Genomic DNA, 17,174 nt, shown 5'->3' on the forward strand with positions numbered 1-17,174 from the left:
GTTCAGAATGTCGCTGTTTCTGCTGTAAGCCTGCTTCTGACTGGCGCCAGCTAATCCCACAAGTTCTGGACAATAGGAACTAGTTACAGGAAAATAAAAAATTTGGGAAAAGCAAATACATTTATTTATGAGCATAAACTAGTACGAGCTAATGGTTAATTTATGCACTGATGCTTCAGACTTTTGGCATGGATCAGACTAGTTTACTAAGCAGCAGTCTTGGGACGGGTTCACACAATACTATGTACATACAAACAGTCCTGGGTGTACTAGAGCACATAAACACATGGAGAAACATTAAGATGTTGGGCAGGAGATCTACAGATATAAGTCTGCAGCAATTCCCATAACTGCAATGCTACTTTTTTCAGCTGTTAAATTATGTGAATTGCTGTAGATCTATGTCCAAGATCTTGGGATCACCTTACATATCTGCACATAAGAACATGCATTGGAGATTCTCGCATGTGCAGAAAACGTATTGTGTGAACCACCTTTTGGTTGCTACCATCAATGGCAAAGAGCTACCAGTTTTTCTCCAACATAAACAGCTGACTATAGTAAGCATGTACAACTGCGGAATACTGTATAGAACACTGTATGCTACAGTATACAAAGCAAATTCACCCTGCCATGGACTGAATTCCATTGAACAAGGTTCTTCCTGCATGCTCCATCCAGGTGGTACATTACCTAACGCTCATAGCAGTGAAGAAAGTAGGGAAATCGTTGCCTGTTTTCTCTCCCAAATGCAGTGGGGTTGATCTGTTTACGGAATCCACCACCAGCTTTAAAGATTTGTCCTCTTGATTGTCCCCTTCTGGAAGCAGCTTGTTTTCTCCATCTTTAGTTATACCACCTTGGATTTAAGGGAACAGAAATCTTCTGCCAAGGGCCTTATTCCTTCAGAGTTAATATTTGGGGGGCCACAAGTGAGGCCAGAACCAGCCCCCCTTCTCTCAAAATCCAGGTCAGATCACCCCCCCCTTTGTCTCAACCCCCATCCATCCACTCACACACATACCCATCGGTTTACACACAGTCCATGCTCTATCCCCTCCCTTTCTCTTCCTCTCACCACCCTCCCCCTGCCTTTTGTCTCCCCACTCCCCAAAGTCCTTGAGATTCTGCCTAACTCTGGCCTGCAGTTTTCCAGTCAAGGCAAGGAGTACCAGAGGGAGACTGGGAGGCAGGCAGGTGCACACAGAAGGGCCATTCACACAACATGTTAACCCACACTCAGTGGTTGAGTGTGGGTTGTTTTGAACCGTGGGTTATCATGTTGTCTGAACACAGCCAGGGTGGCTTGTTAACCAGGCAGTGTGGCTTATTTTTGCGAACAAGCTACCCCGCAAACCCATGGTTTGTTGTTGGGTTGTTCAGGATGGTTATCAAGCCACACTGCACGGTTAACAAGCCACCCTGGCTGCATTCAGACAGCCCAGTAACCCACCCTGCGGAAAACGTGCTGCATTCAGATAACATGCTAACCCATAGTTCAACAAACAACCCACAGTTCAACACAACCCACACTCAACCACAGAGTATGGGTTATTATGTTGTGTGAACAGCCCATAAACCTGGAGGCCTGACCACAGAGCATGGCACCAGACAAGGGGCGGGAAATCTATTTTGGTTTGGGGGCCAGATTTCCCCAAAGCCCCTCCTCCTTCTGTGATATCAGCATGCCCCACCCACTTCCTTCCTTTTTCTCCCACTATGCAGAGAGAAAGCATCTCAGCCGATGCGTGCAAGTGTGGGAAGTGGCGTCGGCTATGATGTGCACAGCCTAGTCCTGCAAGGCCTGGCCACGTGCAGTGGAACCCCTTTGTTAGGGAGTAGCGATTACATGGGGATTCCTATCCCCAGGCCAGGCGACAGGGACCGGGAAGGGCTATTGAGGGTGCCCTATGCTGCACTGGAGCATCTTTGCAAAGGATGCTCTGCTTCTTTAGCCCCCACTCCTCCGGGCTGAGCCTCTGAGCCTGCACATGCGCCAGGCAGCCTCCCTCTCCATGGGGATGGATTCCTGTGGGCTGGATGCGGAAGCTGCAGTGAGGGAGAGAAGGAAATGGAGAGAGGGGAGGACTGCACAGCCACCAATGCTGCGAGAGCCTAGAAGAAAGAGCAGCCAGGCCAGACAGAAAGTATAAAACTGTCCTAACAGACATGCTCCACACTTTCTTTAGATGTAAGGCACACTGGTAAAAAAAATAATAGTGCAAGTAATCACCATCTACAGCCTTCCTTACAGTTCTGAGTAATAAACATTCATGTATTTACCTGTAATTTGTTTCCCACTGTCCATCGCACCAGTTTTCAGGGGAACAGGGGTCAGATTATTAATCAGGGTTTGCTCAGGAAGGTTGGTGTTTGCATATATTGATCCATTTTCATGGTTTTTTAGTTCCATCTGCCTGGGAAGAAAAAACGGAAAGGAAAGAAGCCCAACTGTTCAATAAGGTTAATGCTGTGCTTGTATAAAGTCATTGCATACGCTTCCATTCTTGTTTTCCAGCATAAAGCACAACATTACACAACAGGCTTGTGTTGTGTTCAGACCTAGCTAAGGGCATTATGCACGTGAAACCAGGTTTCTGCATGACCACTGTAGTGCTAACCGGAATGGAAACTGCACAGATGGTCCTCTTCTCTGATCTGAGTGTATAGAAGCTTTTTTGAAAAAGAAAAAAAAACAAAGCTAAAAATCCCAGCAATTGGCTGCATTCAGTGCCTTCCCGGTCCCCCGCCAAACAGCTGATGGGTTGGCATGCTGGGAATTGAAGGATTTCTTTCTGTCTGAACATGCATAGGAAAGTGCCCCTAGAGAGTCTCCACACACAGATCTCACCGTTCTGCATACACTCCGTTGGGCTGGATGATGGAAACGAAGCCACAGAATTGTTTCACCTTTAAAGGAGCTGTGTGGCCATTCAAATGCCTTTATGGTGTACAGTTTGAGTAAACAAAAACATGAAATCCAAGGACCAGTACAACAAGACTAACCAGCTTAAAGTGGTTCACAGGGGCACTAAATTAACCATGGGAATAAGCTGATAAAATCAATTTCTTGAAACATTTTCTTGGGGAGAGGCTTAGGATGGGTTTGGGGAAGGAACCTCCCCTCTGTTCATTTAGTTTAAATTTGCAGGAGCAGGGAACCTCCAGATATGGCTGAACTCCAACTCCCAGCAACATGGCCCATGGCCAAAAATAATGGGTGCTGTAGTCCAACAACATCTGGAGGGCCACAGCTTCCCCAGGCTTGGTTTAAAGTACATACATGACAATCAGCATGCTTTGCGATTCTTCTCTTTACTGTTCCTAACAGTGACCCAGGATTGGGCTCACCAAGGAAGGATCAGCCACTGAGAAACGATACTGCTAAGCAAGGAAAAGAACGTACCTTTCCGCTACACCACGACTAAATATGTTGGGAAGTTTTAGCTGCAAGAAAAAGAAGGCTTATATTATTTCACTGCACAGGCAGCACACTCAGAGGGGCTCAGTAGCTTATACCTTAGATTAATCTTCCCCAGCCAGGTACCCTCCAGGTGTGTTGGAATACATCTTCCATCATCCTGAGCCATCCGGAAAGCTCCCAGCTGGGAAAGGCTGATCTAAGGTACATCTAAGGAATATCGAGGAAATCAAGACACCATTTTATACATGAGTATTTTACTACTCTTGCTAATTTTATCAGAACCGATGCATGATAACATTAAGTCTCCAGCTCTTCAGTAGACATTCAAGGCGTCTGAGCTAAACCGAAGTAAAATCCATGCTAACAGCACAGAGCATATGGGTGACAACTTGTAAGTCACCAGGAGGTATAGAGAAAAGGCAACATAAAAGTATTTAAGGATGCATGTTTAGACAGAAAAAAAGTTCTACTTCTCCCAGCATGCTGGCTGGGGAATGCTGGGAGTTGTAGGACTTTTTTCTGTCTAAACATGTATAGGATTGCACCCTTAAATAAATACTAAAAATAAAACAGTGGTTTTTTTGTCCTAGGGACAGGAAAGAAACAATTCAGATGGTCCCTACACCAGAAGCTTTTTGTTGAGCCATAAAAACTGCTTTATTCTGCTGGGCTTTTGATCTTGAGTCTCACTGCCTTTTACTGTTGTTTTTGTTTGAGATGATCTTCTGCTTCCTATGTTTTATTTGTATTGCAACTGTTGCAGTCTAGTGATATTTTATTTTTATTTTTAAAGATTTATTTTCTTTTACCTTGTGTATTGGCCCAAAGCTTGTAGTTTTAGAGGGCTTAGAGATCCATAATGCTCTCTGATTTTAGTCCATCAGCTGCAGTTTTCCTGCTAGCGGGCCTCTTGATTGGTAAGATGAGTCAAAGGTCAATATCTCTGCCTCGGCACATTCCATGCTAACGAGCACTGGTCTTACCAGGGCCTAGGATGCGCTTGAGAAGTGAGGCTATGTTTATGCTAAGCTACAGGTGTCTGTGCTGGGAAACTTCTGATTGTTTTCCTCCTGAACAAGCACTGTTAGCCTATGCTGGGAAAGTTGCAGATGAACGCTAATTAACTAACGCTTGCTGCTGTCATGCTGCCTCACTGCTAACATGTATGGTATAAAACCCATTGTACCCCTTGGCTCTGGGTTCAGAGAAGCGGACTGATCCCATTGGGTACACCTGTGTGCTGTAAGTACTCAATAAAGTCTCCTTGTAAGCAAACCTGGATCTGGCTTATCATTATCTTGGCACCTCCAAACCTTAGCAGCCCACGGCCAGGGCATACACCTTGCCCATTGCATGGAACACTTTGGGTGGAAAAGCGGTCTATAAAAATAAATATTTTAGAAACAAACAGTCCAACATGTAGTACTGGGCACTGGCTCAAAAGCAGGGGTGGGCAACCTGAGGCCCCCCAGCCTAATTTCAAAAGCCCTCTGCATGTGATCAGATCTCTGGCAAGAGCTACCTGTTCCTTCTCTTGCAGTCGCCAAGTGGGAAAGAAGAAGAGCAGAGGGAAATGGGGGTGGCAGAAAAAGAGAAAAGGGAGGAGCCACCCACTCTGACCCTGCCCACTGCTAGCTTCAGCCCCACCCACCGCCAAGATATGGCCCCAGACCGATTACCCGTGATCAAATGCAGCCCCTGGCAGAAAGAAAGATTGCCCACTCCTGCTGTAAAGTCTGCACCAGCTTTTCCCAACCTGGCATCTTCCACATGCATTGGACTACAAGTTCCATTTCCCCTGCCATCATTGCCCAGCTATGCTGCCTGGGGATGATGGGACCTGTAATCCAAGACATCTGGAAGGAAGCAGGTTGGGAAACGTTGGTCTATGCCAACAAGGAGTGCCCAGTGCATTGCATGAGGAAACAAAGAAATTACAAGCCGCACACGTAATAGGTTTATACTAGTACACAGTCAATGAGCAAGACCATGGATAGCACCTGGGACAGTCAGGGAAACAAAAGTAGGGCCTGAACCTGTTCTTCATGCTTCTGAAATCACTGTCAACCACACTTGAATGAAGCAGTAAACAATCACTTTTGTAACATCTGTCAAACCTACATTGTCTCTTTATGGATTTTCCATTCTTTCAGCCTGAGGGCCAAATTCCATTTCAGGGAAGTTTTCGCATTCCAGTGGTGGGTGGGGTCAAAATACAAAATACGCCAGCAAATTTTAGCTTAAAATATGCCTTAGGAGAGGCATTTCAACCTTTCAGAATGGGGAAAAACTTCAGAAAAGCCAGGAAATAACCAAAGGATTGCTGGTTGAGGGGAAAGGGGGCAGGGCCAGGGGGCAAGGGCATGGCCATCTGGGGAATCCCAGAGGGGTGGACTGGGATACCAGGAAGATCCAAGGCTTGCGGTTCTGCCCCCCTGACTTGAATTTTTTTTTTCCATGGAAAAACTGGACATCTCACAAACAGATTTCGTACAAAACATCTTCCACTCATAGCCTGAGGCTCATGAATTTCTTGCGCAGTTTTTCATTTGTAACATTTCCAAAACGGTGTACTGTTCAAACATGCAAACTAGCAGCACATCCACTGGTCTGCATGACAGGTGGTCCACCCATGAGAAGGGCAGCGACACCATGGCATCTGAGCTTGCCTGAGCTCACCTTATTTAATTTGCGAAGAGCTGAAAGCGGAGATCCAGATGGTGTGTGATGAAGCAACTCAGAAGAGAAGGCTGCATTTGCAATCTGCATACATTCTTCGAGAGTCTTCAGGAATGTGGTACAGGTGGATTTCAACAGTGCTCCCATATCAATTCTATTCTGCAAAATTGGTAGACTATTTATCTTCCCAGCATTTCCCAACACCACTACAACAGTGAAACTCTACATTTTGAAACCAAGGCTGGTTTTTTTCAGTACAGATGAGACTCCTAATACACCTGTGCAAATACTTATTTATTCAATATACTGATACTGCCTGCTGTTATCTAAATTCCAGGGCGCCTCACAATGATATAAAAACAGAGCAAAATACAGTACAATTACAATAGATCAACAAAATAAAAGCTGTAGATAAATGGAGTAAAATGATAGTACAACACATTGCTTCCAGAATTTTTAAATGCCTGGGTGAATTTTTTTGGATCTGATACCTGATAACAATGTTGATGCCAAGCAGGCTTACATAGACTGGGTTCAGACGATCACATTGGGAAAAGAAGCCATCGTGGCTTCTCTACCCGCCCCCATGCATGTGACTGTCATTTGCATAATTCCCTGTGATGTAGCATGACTTGCAGTAGAGGTTGCAGGGTGGGTAGAAGCCACGCCCACTGCGCCATGCACTGGGTTTGTATGACCCACCAACCCCCGCTGCATCGCAGGGAATTATGCAAATGATGGTTGCCTGTGCAGCACAGGCGCAGGGGGGCGGAGAAGCCCACAGTGGCTCTTTTTACAGACATGATTGTCCAAACACCTGCTTAGGGTGCCACAGTCAAAAAGGCCCTATCTATTGTGGACATCTGCCTCTGACGTGGGAGGCACACAGAGAAGATGATCTTAAGAGGACACTTAGGTTGATATGGTCTTGATGATCATATCATCGATGATCACGCTGATATGAACAGATGATATTAACAGTCCAAGCAGGTTGATATGGGAGTAGATACTCCTACTACTCCCCAATACTTAAGGTTGGGGTGTTTGTGGCATAGCATTCTTTAACAATAACAATTAAGGAAAATAATTTATGTCTATCCAACTCTTCTACTACATATACCCAGAGCATCATACAGCATAACCAAGAAACCAAACAAACATAGTAATACAAATACACCTAACAAACTATTTTTGAAAGGAGTATCAAATAATGCAACCGACCTTAACAGCAGTAGGCTAAAAGACATTACAACAGCATTCCCCAATCTAGTACCCAACCAGATGTTTTGAAATACAAATTCCAGCATTCATGTCCATTGGTCATGCTGGCTGGGACTGATGCGACCTGAAGTCCCAATGAAGTGGAGTGCAACAGGATGGGAAAGGCAGCATCACACTTATTTATTTATTTGCATTTATAGCCTGTCTTTCTTCTTGCAAGAAGCCCAAGGCAGCTTACATTATCCTCCTCCTCTCCATTTTATCGTAACAACAACTCTGTGAGGTAGGTTGGGCTGAGAGTCTGTGACTGGCCCCAAAACACCCAGTGAGCTTCCATGGCCGAGTCGGGACTAGAACTTGGATCTCCCAGCCCCCAGTCCAACACTCTCACCACTACACCATGCCGGCTCTCTTGATATACTTGATACTAACATATATGTTCTAATCAGCCAAAAGCACAAGAATATTATCAAAATCTGGTATCTCAGGGCAAGAAAGAAAACTGGATAAAAATCTCTCTCTATGTGCCCTATACAATGGGCACTACAACAAATAATGACAGATATCTTCCACTGCTCCCTGCCCACAAACAGATGTTGGTCCCATGGAACTTAAAGGAAACTTCCTTCTAAATAAGTGGTCTGACAGTTATGCCTCTACCATCATAGCATTGTGGCAGTAGAAGGAGCTTGGCTTCTCTCACTTCCCATGACCAAACCACTTTTGAAGGCTCAGGTTTCTCCTTCAAAGTCCGGTATTGGCAACTCTACCCATGCCACACTGAATCTCCTCCTCGGAAATCTTTTTTTAAAAAGAAGATGAAAGGCCTGCTGCCAGAGCAGGGATGGTGGCCCTCTTTCCACCCAAGGGCCAAATTCAATTTTGGAGAAGATCTCAGGTGCCGCATTCCAGTGGTGGGTGGAGCCAAAAGCAAAGGGGGAGGAGCAAATACAAAAATACCTGCATATTTTAGCTTAAATCTCTTCCTGCCAGTCACCAAGCCTTAGGAGAGGCATTTCAGCCTTTTAGAATGGGGGGGAGGGAATGGCACAAAAGCTGGGAAACCACCCAATGTTTGGTGGTTGGGAGAAAGGCGATGGGGCTAGGGGGAAGAGGATATGGGCATTCAGGGAACCCAAGAGGGCTGGATTGGGACCCAAGGAGGGCTGTATTTGGTCCCCAGGCCTAAGATTTCTCACCCTTGTACTAGAGCATATAGTTATAAGTGACAAAATGTTAACGACACAGTGAAACACAACCTCTTACAGACTGTCTCCATGGGATTACTCCCACTGATGTGAAGTTCCACACAAGTGTCTCAGTTGTAGCACTTTTGACAAGAGCAGACTTTTTTTTAATACCACTTTACCTCAGCTACTGACACACCAGTCAGGCCAGTTCCCTTTGCTTTATCCACTTGCTGAATGAGGAGGTCACAATATAGCCGAAGTTCTGCCATTTTCGTTTTCAATGCTGCAGTGTTTTCTGTAAACTCTATATATAAAAAAGTCAAACATATCTTGTCAAAACAACTTTTAAAGTTCCTATATTGACCAATATTTTATTATAATCCAGTGCACATCAAAATCTCAAAGTTAAATGAGTATTATTCCAAAGATGTAATGTTTAGAAGATTGACCTTTTGGCATTTCAGTGTGACATTTTGGAAGGTGGATATGACATGGTAGACATGAAATAGGAAAAACAAGCATGAAAGTATTAATTTATCATCCAGTGGATTAAATCAATTTTTATGGGGACAGAGTACATATACTTCTGAATTAGATAAATTGTCTAGGCAGAATGGAAAGGAACCAAGTTCCAGATTATAACGAAGTATAGATTTAACATATCCTACAAAAAGCATAGAAAAGAGAACACATAATTTCCAATTGGTCACTTGTAACTGAGAACTGATTACCTGAAAGTTACTCAGAAGACTACAGCTAGGATTTGATATAATATTATTAGGAAATGCAAGTTTTACTAAAAACACCACTATCTTATATTACATAATCAAATTAACAAATTAAACACACTCTTTTTATAACTGAAAAGATTTGTAAAACAGGGAATTAATCCAGTCATGCAGTCACTAGAGTGCCAGACTAGGACTGCAGAGACCCACGTTCAAATCCCCCCAGCCACGAAGCTCTAGATCTAGATCTAGCCACGAAGATCTCTCAGTCTAAGCTGCTTCACAGGGTTGTTGTGAGGATAAAATGGGGGAGGAGGATCATGTACGCTACCTTGAGCATCTTAGAAGACAGGTAAGCGTACTAAATCACTTAATTACAAATAATTTTAGTTTAGCAGGCCACATTAAGATTTGCGTTAACTTTTGGTTCAAGTTTAAAAAACAATTCCATGCTATGCTGCAAATACACACCTATTACCTTATCCTTTTTATCATGGCTGCTTTTTCATAGTTAGTTAATTAATGAACTCAGTCATTCTTCCTTTCTGTTACAGTTTATGGCTGAATCAACACAAACAGTGCTGTACTAAAAAGAACCAAAATGTTCAAGGACGTTTCCAGAGAATACAAAGCAAATGATGCTAACTGTTTGTGCTCCGAGTTCCATAACTGAGAGAAAAATTAGGAAAATTCAAGTCTTAAAGTTTCATTTTTTCAGCAGGATGAGAAGTACAAGGGGGAGACAACTCCCACATGAGGATTGCTTGCCTTTCTCTTTCAGCGTCCGGATGTCTGTCAAGCAGGCCTTGGCAGTTCCTAAGGCAACCAGCCACTTTTGTCGCTCAGCTGCATTTGTGGCTTTCAGATAGAAATACTGTTCTCCAGGGATAATCAAATCCATTCGCATGTTATCTGTAGGATGAACTAAGATCAAGAGAGTTAGGATGGACACAGGCACTTGGCTGAAAACCTATACAACCATACTTTGGCCTGGTTCAGATGTGACATATCTTGGCTTATTAAGGGCACAATCATGCACATTTAGAGAAAAGAAGTCCTACAACTTGCAGCATCCCTCCAGCCAGCCATGCTGGCTGGGGCATGCTAGGAATTGCAGGAGGTTTTTTCTGCCTAAACATGCATAGGATTCTGCCTAACCTGAGATATGCACAAGCCTTGTGCCCATGAATGCTGTCCTACTCCTTTACGGCACCCCACAACTGAAGGCCTCCTGGCTTAATTAACTTGGTTTGCATCCAAAATAGGAAATTATGTTTACCAAGATCAGAAGAAAACTAGGACTGTGGTTTCAGATCCAACCCCAGGAGGTCTTCAGTTGTGGAGCCCTAAGGCTCATGCATATCTTGGCTTAATAAACCAAGCTATGCTCCATCCAAACCAGGCCAGGTTCAGAGGCTTGTCCATGGCATCATAAACCATGCTTTGGTCATGTGCTCCACCCTGGCCCGTCCCTTGTCTTCTTCCCAGCACAGATCCCAGCTTGCATTAAACCAGAGTTCCCTGTTGTCTCCGAAGCAGGGAATTCTGGTTTCTTGTCAGTTTACAAGCCAGGATAATAAGCCATCCAGATACCCTCATTAGTTAATCAATGTTAAGCCAGAATTCCTGAGTTCAGATGTAACAAGTAACTTAATGTAAGCCAGGATCTCCATGCCAAAGCCAAAAGAGAGAAGGGGAGGGGTGGAGGAGGGGTGGGCAGACATGGCACTCATCCATGGCTTTATAAGCAATGGTTTATAAAGCTGTGGATGAATGTCCAAACACGGCCACTGTGTTCTAGTAAGCAGTAAATGTCATACGGCAGATTCTTCTCTCTCTTAGTTACCTTGAATTTCACATACTGCCATCTGGATGCTTCCCTTACAGCCTTTCCAAGCATCTTCCTTTGAGTCATAATAGGATAACACACCTCCTGCAAGAAGGAACCATCGAGGCTGCCAGCCTGGAAAGAAACCAAATAGGGTTTTCAATTGCAGTCAGAAGAAGAATTTAGTTGCCACATACAAATAAGACCTCCACAAAGTCCATCTGAAGCAAAAATATACTGCATAATTAACAGACTGCTCTAACAGCTCTATAACTTAGCTATAAGAATTCAGGATGGATATATGTACAATACAAGTACATCTCAAAAAGAGGATAAAAAATCTAACAACGGAATGGAAACAGAAAGGCAGCAGATAAAAAAATAATAGATGAGAGCTGAGCAAGTAACCTTTAACAGTGAGGATGTTCTTTGTGTTAGAGGGCATCAAGATAGCAGGATTTCATTATCAAACCAAGTCAGAAGTAATCTTTATTGCTAAGCAATATTCAACTGAAAGGTTTTGTCCCCCCCAGGTTAACTTTAACGAAACAAGCATTGCCGACAACAGGATTGGTGTTATCACTACCAGATATATGCGCATAAACTTATTGAGGGGATGGGCAGAAGACAGATCAGGAGCTACTGGTAAATTTCTGGGTGATTTGCAGTAGCATTTCTGACTCGCAATTTGTGACACGCCTTTTTGGTGGCTTCTCTCAGGCTCTGTTCAGGTGTCTGCAGCATCTGGCTGCATGTCAGACACACTAACAGTGCACTGTTATACATGTCTACTCAGACATAATTCTTTTTGACTTCAGTGGGGCTTTCTCCCAGGTAATCCTGGGTATAGGATTGCAGACTAATTTAATATCAGTTTGCAGCCAGACACAAACCTGCCTATACATCCATTAAAACCAGAGACTTGAAGAGTACAGCCAAACAATTCAACATGCCCCTACCCCCCAAAGACTGGGCTGATGTGCCATGCTATAGCAATAACACAGCTGCTTTGAATTACTCAATATAAGAAGAGCACAAGGGACATGCTGGAGATGAAATGGAAGGAGAGGGTGGGGAAAGTGCTGCCAGGAAGAGTCCAGTGATTCAGTTTGTGTTCTTTAATGGGAAGAGGTATAAATGGAAGAGGCGGGATGCTGAAAGAAGAAGACAGAAGCATACATTAAAACACACATACTATAACAATGCGAGAGTCAAAATAACCTTTTTTTTAAAATGACCCACTGTTTATAAGTTACTAGCAAACTTCACAGGACCCAGCTTCACAGAGGGTGGAATAGCTTAGTTTGATACAGCAAAAGCCCTCAAGCAAACCTAGGCAGCTCTCAGAAATGGACACCTTCTGCTCGCCTTGTCTGAGCAAAGCCATACCATTTGGCATCCCTAGGCATGGCCCCTGCCGTGGGGCACCCCTAGCACCCTCTGTGGAAGGGGTCTGTCCACTCCATTCCCCTGATGGGGGATGTCCCACAGCAGCGGGACACACAGTCTCTCGGCCTCCTAATCTCCTTCAAACTGTATGGAGTGCACTGTGCAAAGCCATGTGCTCGTTGGGGAAGTCTGCTTCTAGTGGCAGAACATGCTATTGCATGCTTTAATCACATGGACACATTTAAATTAACTACAATTAATTAATATGCTTTAAAAACAAAATAACTCTGAGGTGCACAGCCCTAGCATCCCTTTAGTATGCATACTAAATTTCAAGTGTCCAGGTTTCACGGTCTTCACACTATGATGCTGATGGTCGGATGGAGAGACACACATCCTCTTTTATTATTATAGATTAATGAACCCAGGCAGCCAGTAATAAAGCTGTATACTGAGAAGCAGCTAATTGCTTTAGACCTCGATGGTATAGAAATGACCATGTAAATAATGCATAGCCCTTCACTCGACAGAAGCCTTGCATTTATTGTTGGGCTGCTTCTGGACATAAATAATCCTAACTACGCAATTTGTCTTACTGTAGCGGCGGAACCATTCCTCCCTCACACAATTAATTTACAATTTTCTGTCATAAACCACACAGCGTGCTTAACCAATATACGTAAGCTCACTTGCACTACGATTTTGAGGTGCCATTACCATATTTTACAGCCCAGCAAAAGAGAGGGAAGGAGGGAGAAATGAAGCAATTTCTTGTTCAGCTACAAAATGAAATAACAAATCTTCACTATGCAATCCACCAGGCCACTAGAACAGCCTTCCCCGACCTGGCACACCTCCTGGTGCTGGCTGGGAATGATAGGAGTTGTAGTCCAACACATCTGGAGAGGATGCCAGATTTGGGGCGGGGGGAGGCTGTTCTAGAACACTAAACCAAAAATGTACATTTGTGCATCAACTGCAAAGTATAAGAGAAAAGGGGTGTTCAAAGCATGGCAGTGACTTTTAAAAACACTGAACTTCTTATAAAAAATGCATGTGACAATGGAGGCCACAGCCTACAAATAAATGTGTTTGTCTAAGACACCTCAGGATCGTCTTAATGGTTTTTCTACAACAGTCAGTAAAAAAAGGCTATTTTGGGGGATACTTTTCTGGACGTAGCCTAGGATTTAAAGTGTTAATTGATTACTCTGTTAACAGTAATTTTAAACATGGGGTTTATAATTGTATTTTAATTAGAGTTGTTCCCTGTGGGAGGATGCTCACGGCAGCCTTAGAATTAAATGGGTACACGTGCTTTGCATGCGGATTTGCCTATGCTATTTAGTCAAGAGAAGCAGTTACCTTCATTTGTACAAAAGCAAGATGATACTCAATTTATATCTGATCTACAGCTATGTGTAAGTGTAGTCTAGAGCACGGGTGGGCAGAAAGTACATCTCCAGATGTTTGGGACCACAACTCCCAGCATTCCTGACCATAGGCTATGGTAGCAGGGGCTTCTGGGAGTTGAAATTCAAAACATCTGCCATCTGCAAACCTGGTCTAGTGAACAGAGTGTTAGTGGTGGACTTGGGAGGCCAGGAATTCGCTGTGTGCCTCCCCGCCACTCCCTTGAGTCACTATATATTGGCATTAAAGAGGCTGTGTAGACCCTGTATCAGATTTGATTCATAAATTGTATTTACTGCATATCCTGGGCTTGTGCATGCATGATGGGAGGGGATGGAAATCTTTCTGTACCAAGAAAAACCAATTCTGAATCCTGTATACAGATCAGGATATAGGTTATACAGATCAAGCAAATTTGTTTGTGTATATATATGCAAAGTCTATCCTTCTAGCGATTGGGCCTGAAAGTGCACCAAAAACGCAAAGAAAAGCACAGTCATTATGGGAGAAAGTCCATGTGAATGACAGAGAGGGTACAACACACGAGCCTTAAGACGATTGCTGCCAGAGACTTGTAATCTGTCACTTGCCTGGTTTACTGTAGTGAGGAGCAAACATCTCCAGGTAAGCACCCTCGCAATAAATCATAATGGATGTAGCTAGCTTGGGAGAGAACGAACGGCGGTGGCCAAATCATGCTCCAGGTATGACTTTCTGTCTCCCTGTTACAGAGCTACTGCAACTGTACTTGCAGCCTGATGTGGAAGAAGCCAGTGGGGTGTTTTTTCCTGTCTGCCTTCGCCTTACTGGATCTCTAGGACAGAACGAATTAAGTGTGCTGATTCATCACTCTCTCATACAGATAGGAATCATTGTGCAAATGGAGATTGAAGTGAATGGGGAAACAATTCTGGATAGAGAACAAGCGTGATGGTTTCTTTCTACTGTCCCATTTTATTGCTTCTGGCGACTGCATATCTAACAATGCAAAAAACCAAACCAAACCTAGAAAGATACCTTGCTTCACAGAAATCACAATATATGCTCTATTCTGCCTTAAAAGAATCATAACAGGTCTTGCACTTCAGTACAAGGCTTGTTCACAACATCTCTCACATAAACCCAACCCTACCATGTCACACCCTTCTAATTTGATAATATCAGACATTTCCAATATCGATGCAGATTAACTTCCAGAGTTTGTACATGAAAACATTGCTTGGAACTGGGTTAATCCCCAAACCGTATTATGCTACTGCGTCAGATTAAATCGGAGCTGCTACCCATCAGGCAACCAATCTACATATAACTTCTAAGTGATTTTATAAATGAAGATTTAAAAGGTGGGGGAGGCTTAAAACTAAATTGGGTTCAAAATCCTGATAGAAAAAAAAAAAAAAGGACTTCTGCTGTTGTCTCATTAGCCCCGTTCAGGACAGAAAGTGTATTTTCAAATCTCCATTATTTGTTTGAGTTGCTAACAAAAACATATCCCTTTTATTGACGTAAACTTTAAGGATTCTCCTGCAGGGATGTTTTTAGTGTTAATGATCAGCAAGTGCGGATAGTGGGTGGGATCTAGATTTACTTAGAGTAGGCCCATTAAAATCAGTGGGGACTCAAGTTAGCCATGACTAAATCTGGATCCAACCCAAGGTTTGAGTTTTGTTTTTAGTTTAAAGCCAAACAAATCTGTTTTAAGTAACTGAGCACCATTTCTCTTTTACTGGAATCTGCATAGAGCTTCATGAAAGATCAGTTAAGAGATAGAAAGCACAAGCATGAACAAAGACAAGGACTCACAGAATAACATAAAAAAGTAGTATGTATGATAACGCCAAACCACGCCACGTATTTCCCTACCCACTACTTACAAACAGGATAATGTACTTCTGAGCTGTCCCAAACTGGAAGGGGGGACTCCACCCTTCCCCTCCTACATGGGCACAGCAATGATTTGAGTATTCCTAAAGCAATTCTTTGGATCTTGGCCAGTTACAGAAATAATTGCAATTCTGTGTATGTCTCCTCAGAAGCAAGTCTCACCGTGTCCAATAGGACTTACTCCCAGGAAAGTGTATGCAAGATTGCAGCCTAAATGGGCTCAGAGCCTAGTATTTCAACTCAACTTACTGGTGGATCAAGATGCTTTTCTGGCACAATCCTATGCACACTTACTCAGGAGATAGCCCTATTAAATTCAGTGGAACTTACTTTCGCATAAACATAGACAGGATCAGGTTGTTGCTTTGGGCAATCAGGTAATTGTTTCCTGCCTCAAGAAAAGCAGTGCATTATGCACAAGCAATGGATAGCACAGAAGCTAGACTCAGCAATAAGTTTCCAGATCTCATGTCTGTGAAGAATGATTAAAGACAAATGTGCTAAAAGCTTATGAAGAGGAGAGAGGGGCTTTGGCAGCACTTTAGTGACAGGGCAACATTCAGCTTCAGCTGCTTGTCCCTCCCCAGCTCTTGATTTCCGTACAAACTTCTAATGCACTTCCAAATCACATCTGCCTTGTCCTCGGCCTGGGCTTCTACCATCTCTGTGCAATGCAAAGTCATCCAGTGTCTGCAAGGTGCTAAATATGGCAGCAATATTTTGTACTAATTATGTTGTTAGCTGCCTTGAGCTCCCAGGGGAAAAGTGGGGTATAAATGTTTTAAATTAAACACAGGTAAAATAAATGGCTTCAGCAAAGGAGATTGTTACCTTGTCGTGGTGCTGGAGTTTGAGCACCTCAATGACGTCATGAGCTAAACCGTGAAGGGACACCCAAGACGGGAAGGTCATGACAGAGAGCTCAGACTAAATACAATCCCTGGGGAAGGAAACAGCAACCCACCCCACTATTCTTGCCATGAAAACTAAATGGATCAGTACAACCAGAGATATGTCAGTATACTATCGGAAGATGGGACTCCCAGGTCGGAAGATGGTCAAACTTCTTATTGCACAATTTAGAATCAGACTAAAGAGAACAGGGAAGACCCACAGATCAGTTAGATATGAGCTCACTAATATTCCTCATGAATATGCAGTGGAGGTGAAGAATAGATTTAAGGGACTAGATTGAGTAGATAGGGTCCCAGAAGAACTATGGACAGAAGTTCACAACACTGTTCAGGAGGCAGCAACAAACAACGTCCCAAAGAAAAAGAAAACCAAGAAGGCAAGATGGCTGTCTGCTGAGACACTGGAAGCAGCCCAAGAAAGAAGGAAAGCAAAAGGCAACAGGGATAGGGGGAGATATGCCCAATTAAAATTCCAGAGGTTAGCCAGAAGAGATAAGGAATTGT

General features: G+C 43.5%; 1 protein-coding gene across 1 annotated transcript in view; it reads right to left on the reverse strand.

Moving 5' to 3' along the window:
• The window catches only part of PLEKHA8 (pleckstrin homology domain containing A8), a 35,513-nt gene that overhangs the window by 14,036 nt on the left and 4,303 nt on the right, over positions 1 to 17,174 (reverse strand). Inside the window, exons 2-8 of the mRNA XM_084858440.1 lie at positions 11,089 to 11,205; positions 10,011 to 10,166; positions 8,694 to 8,818; positions 6,104 to 6,262; positions 3,407 to 3,447; positions 2,284 to 2,417; positions 694 to 859 (exon numbers count right to left, since the gene is read on the reverse strand). Coding sequence (XP_084714566.1) covers positions 694 to 859; positions 2,284 to 2,417; positions 3,407 to 3,447; positions 6,104 to 6,262; positions 8,694 to 8,818; positions 10,011 to 10,166; positions 11,089 to 11,205 — 898 coding nt within the window. The remainder of the gene's footprint in view (positions 1 to 693; positions 860 to 2,283; positions 2,418 to 3,406; positions 3,448 to 6,103; positions 6,263 to 8,693; positions 8,819 to 10,010; positions 10,167 to 11,088; positions 11,206 to 17,174) is intronic.

The sequence above is a fragment of the Heloderma suspectum genome, chromosome 5 (genome assembly GCF_057233095.1).
Source record: "Heloderma suspectum isolate Gila_16-S chromosome 5, 16-S_ref, whole genome shotgun sequence".
Taxonomy (NCBI): domain Eukaryota; kingdom Metazoa; phylum Chordata; class Lepidosauria; order Squamata; family Helodermatidae; genus Heloderma; species Heloderma suspectum.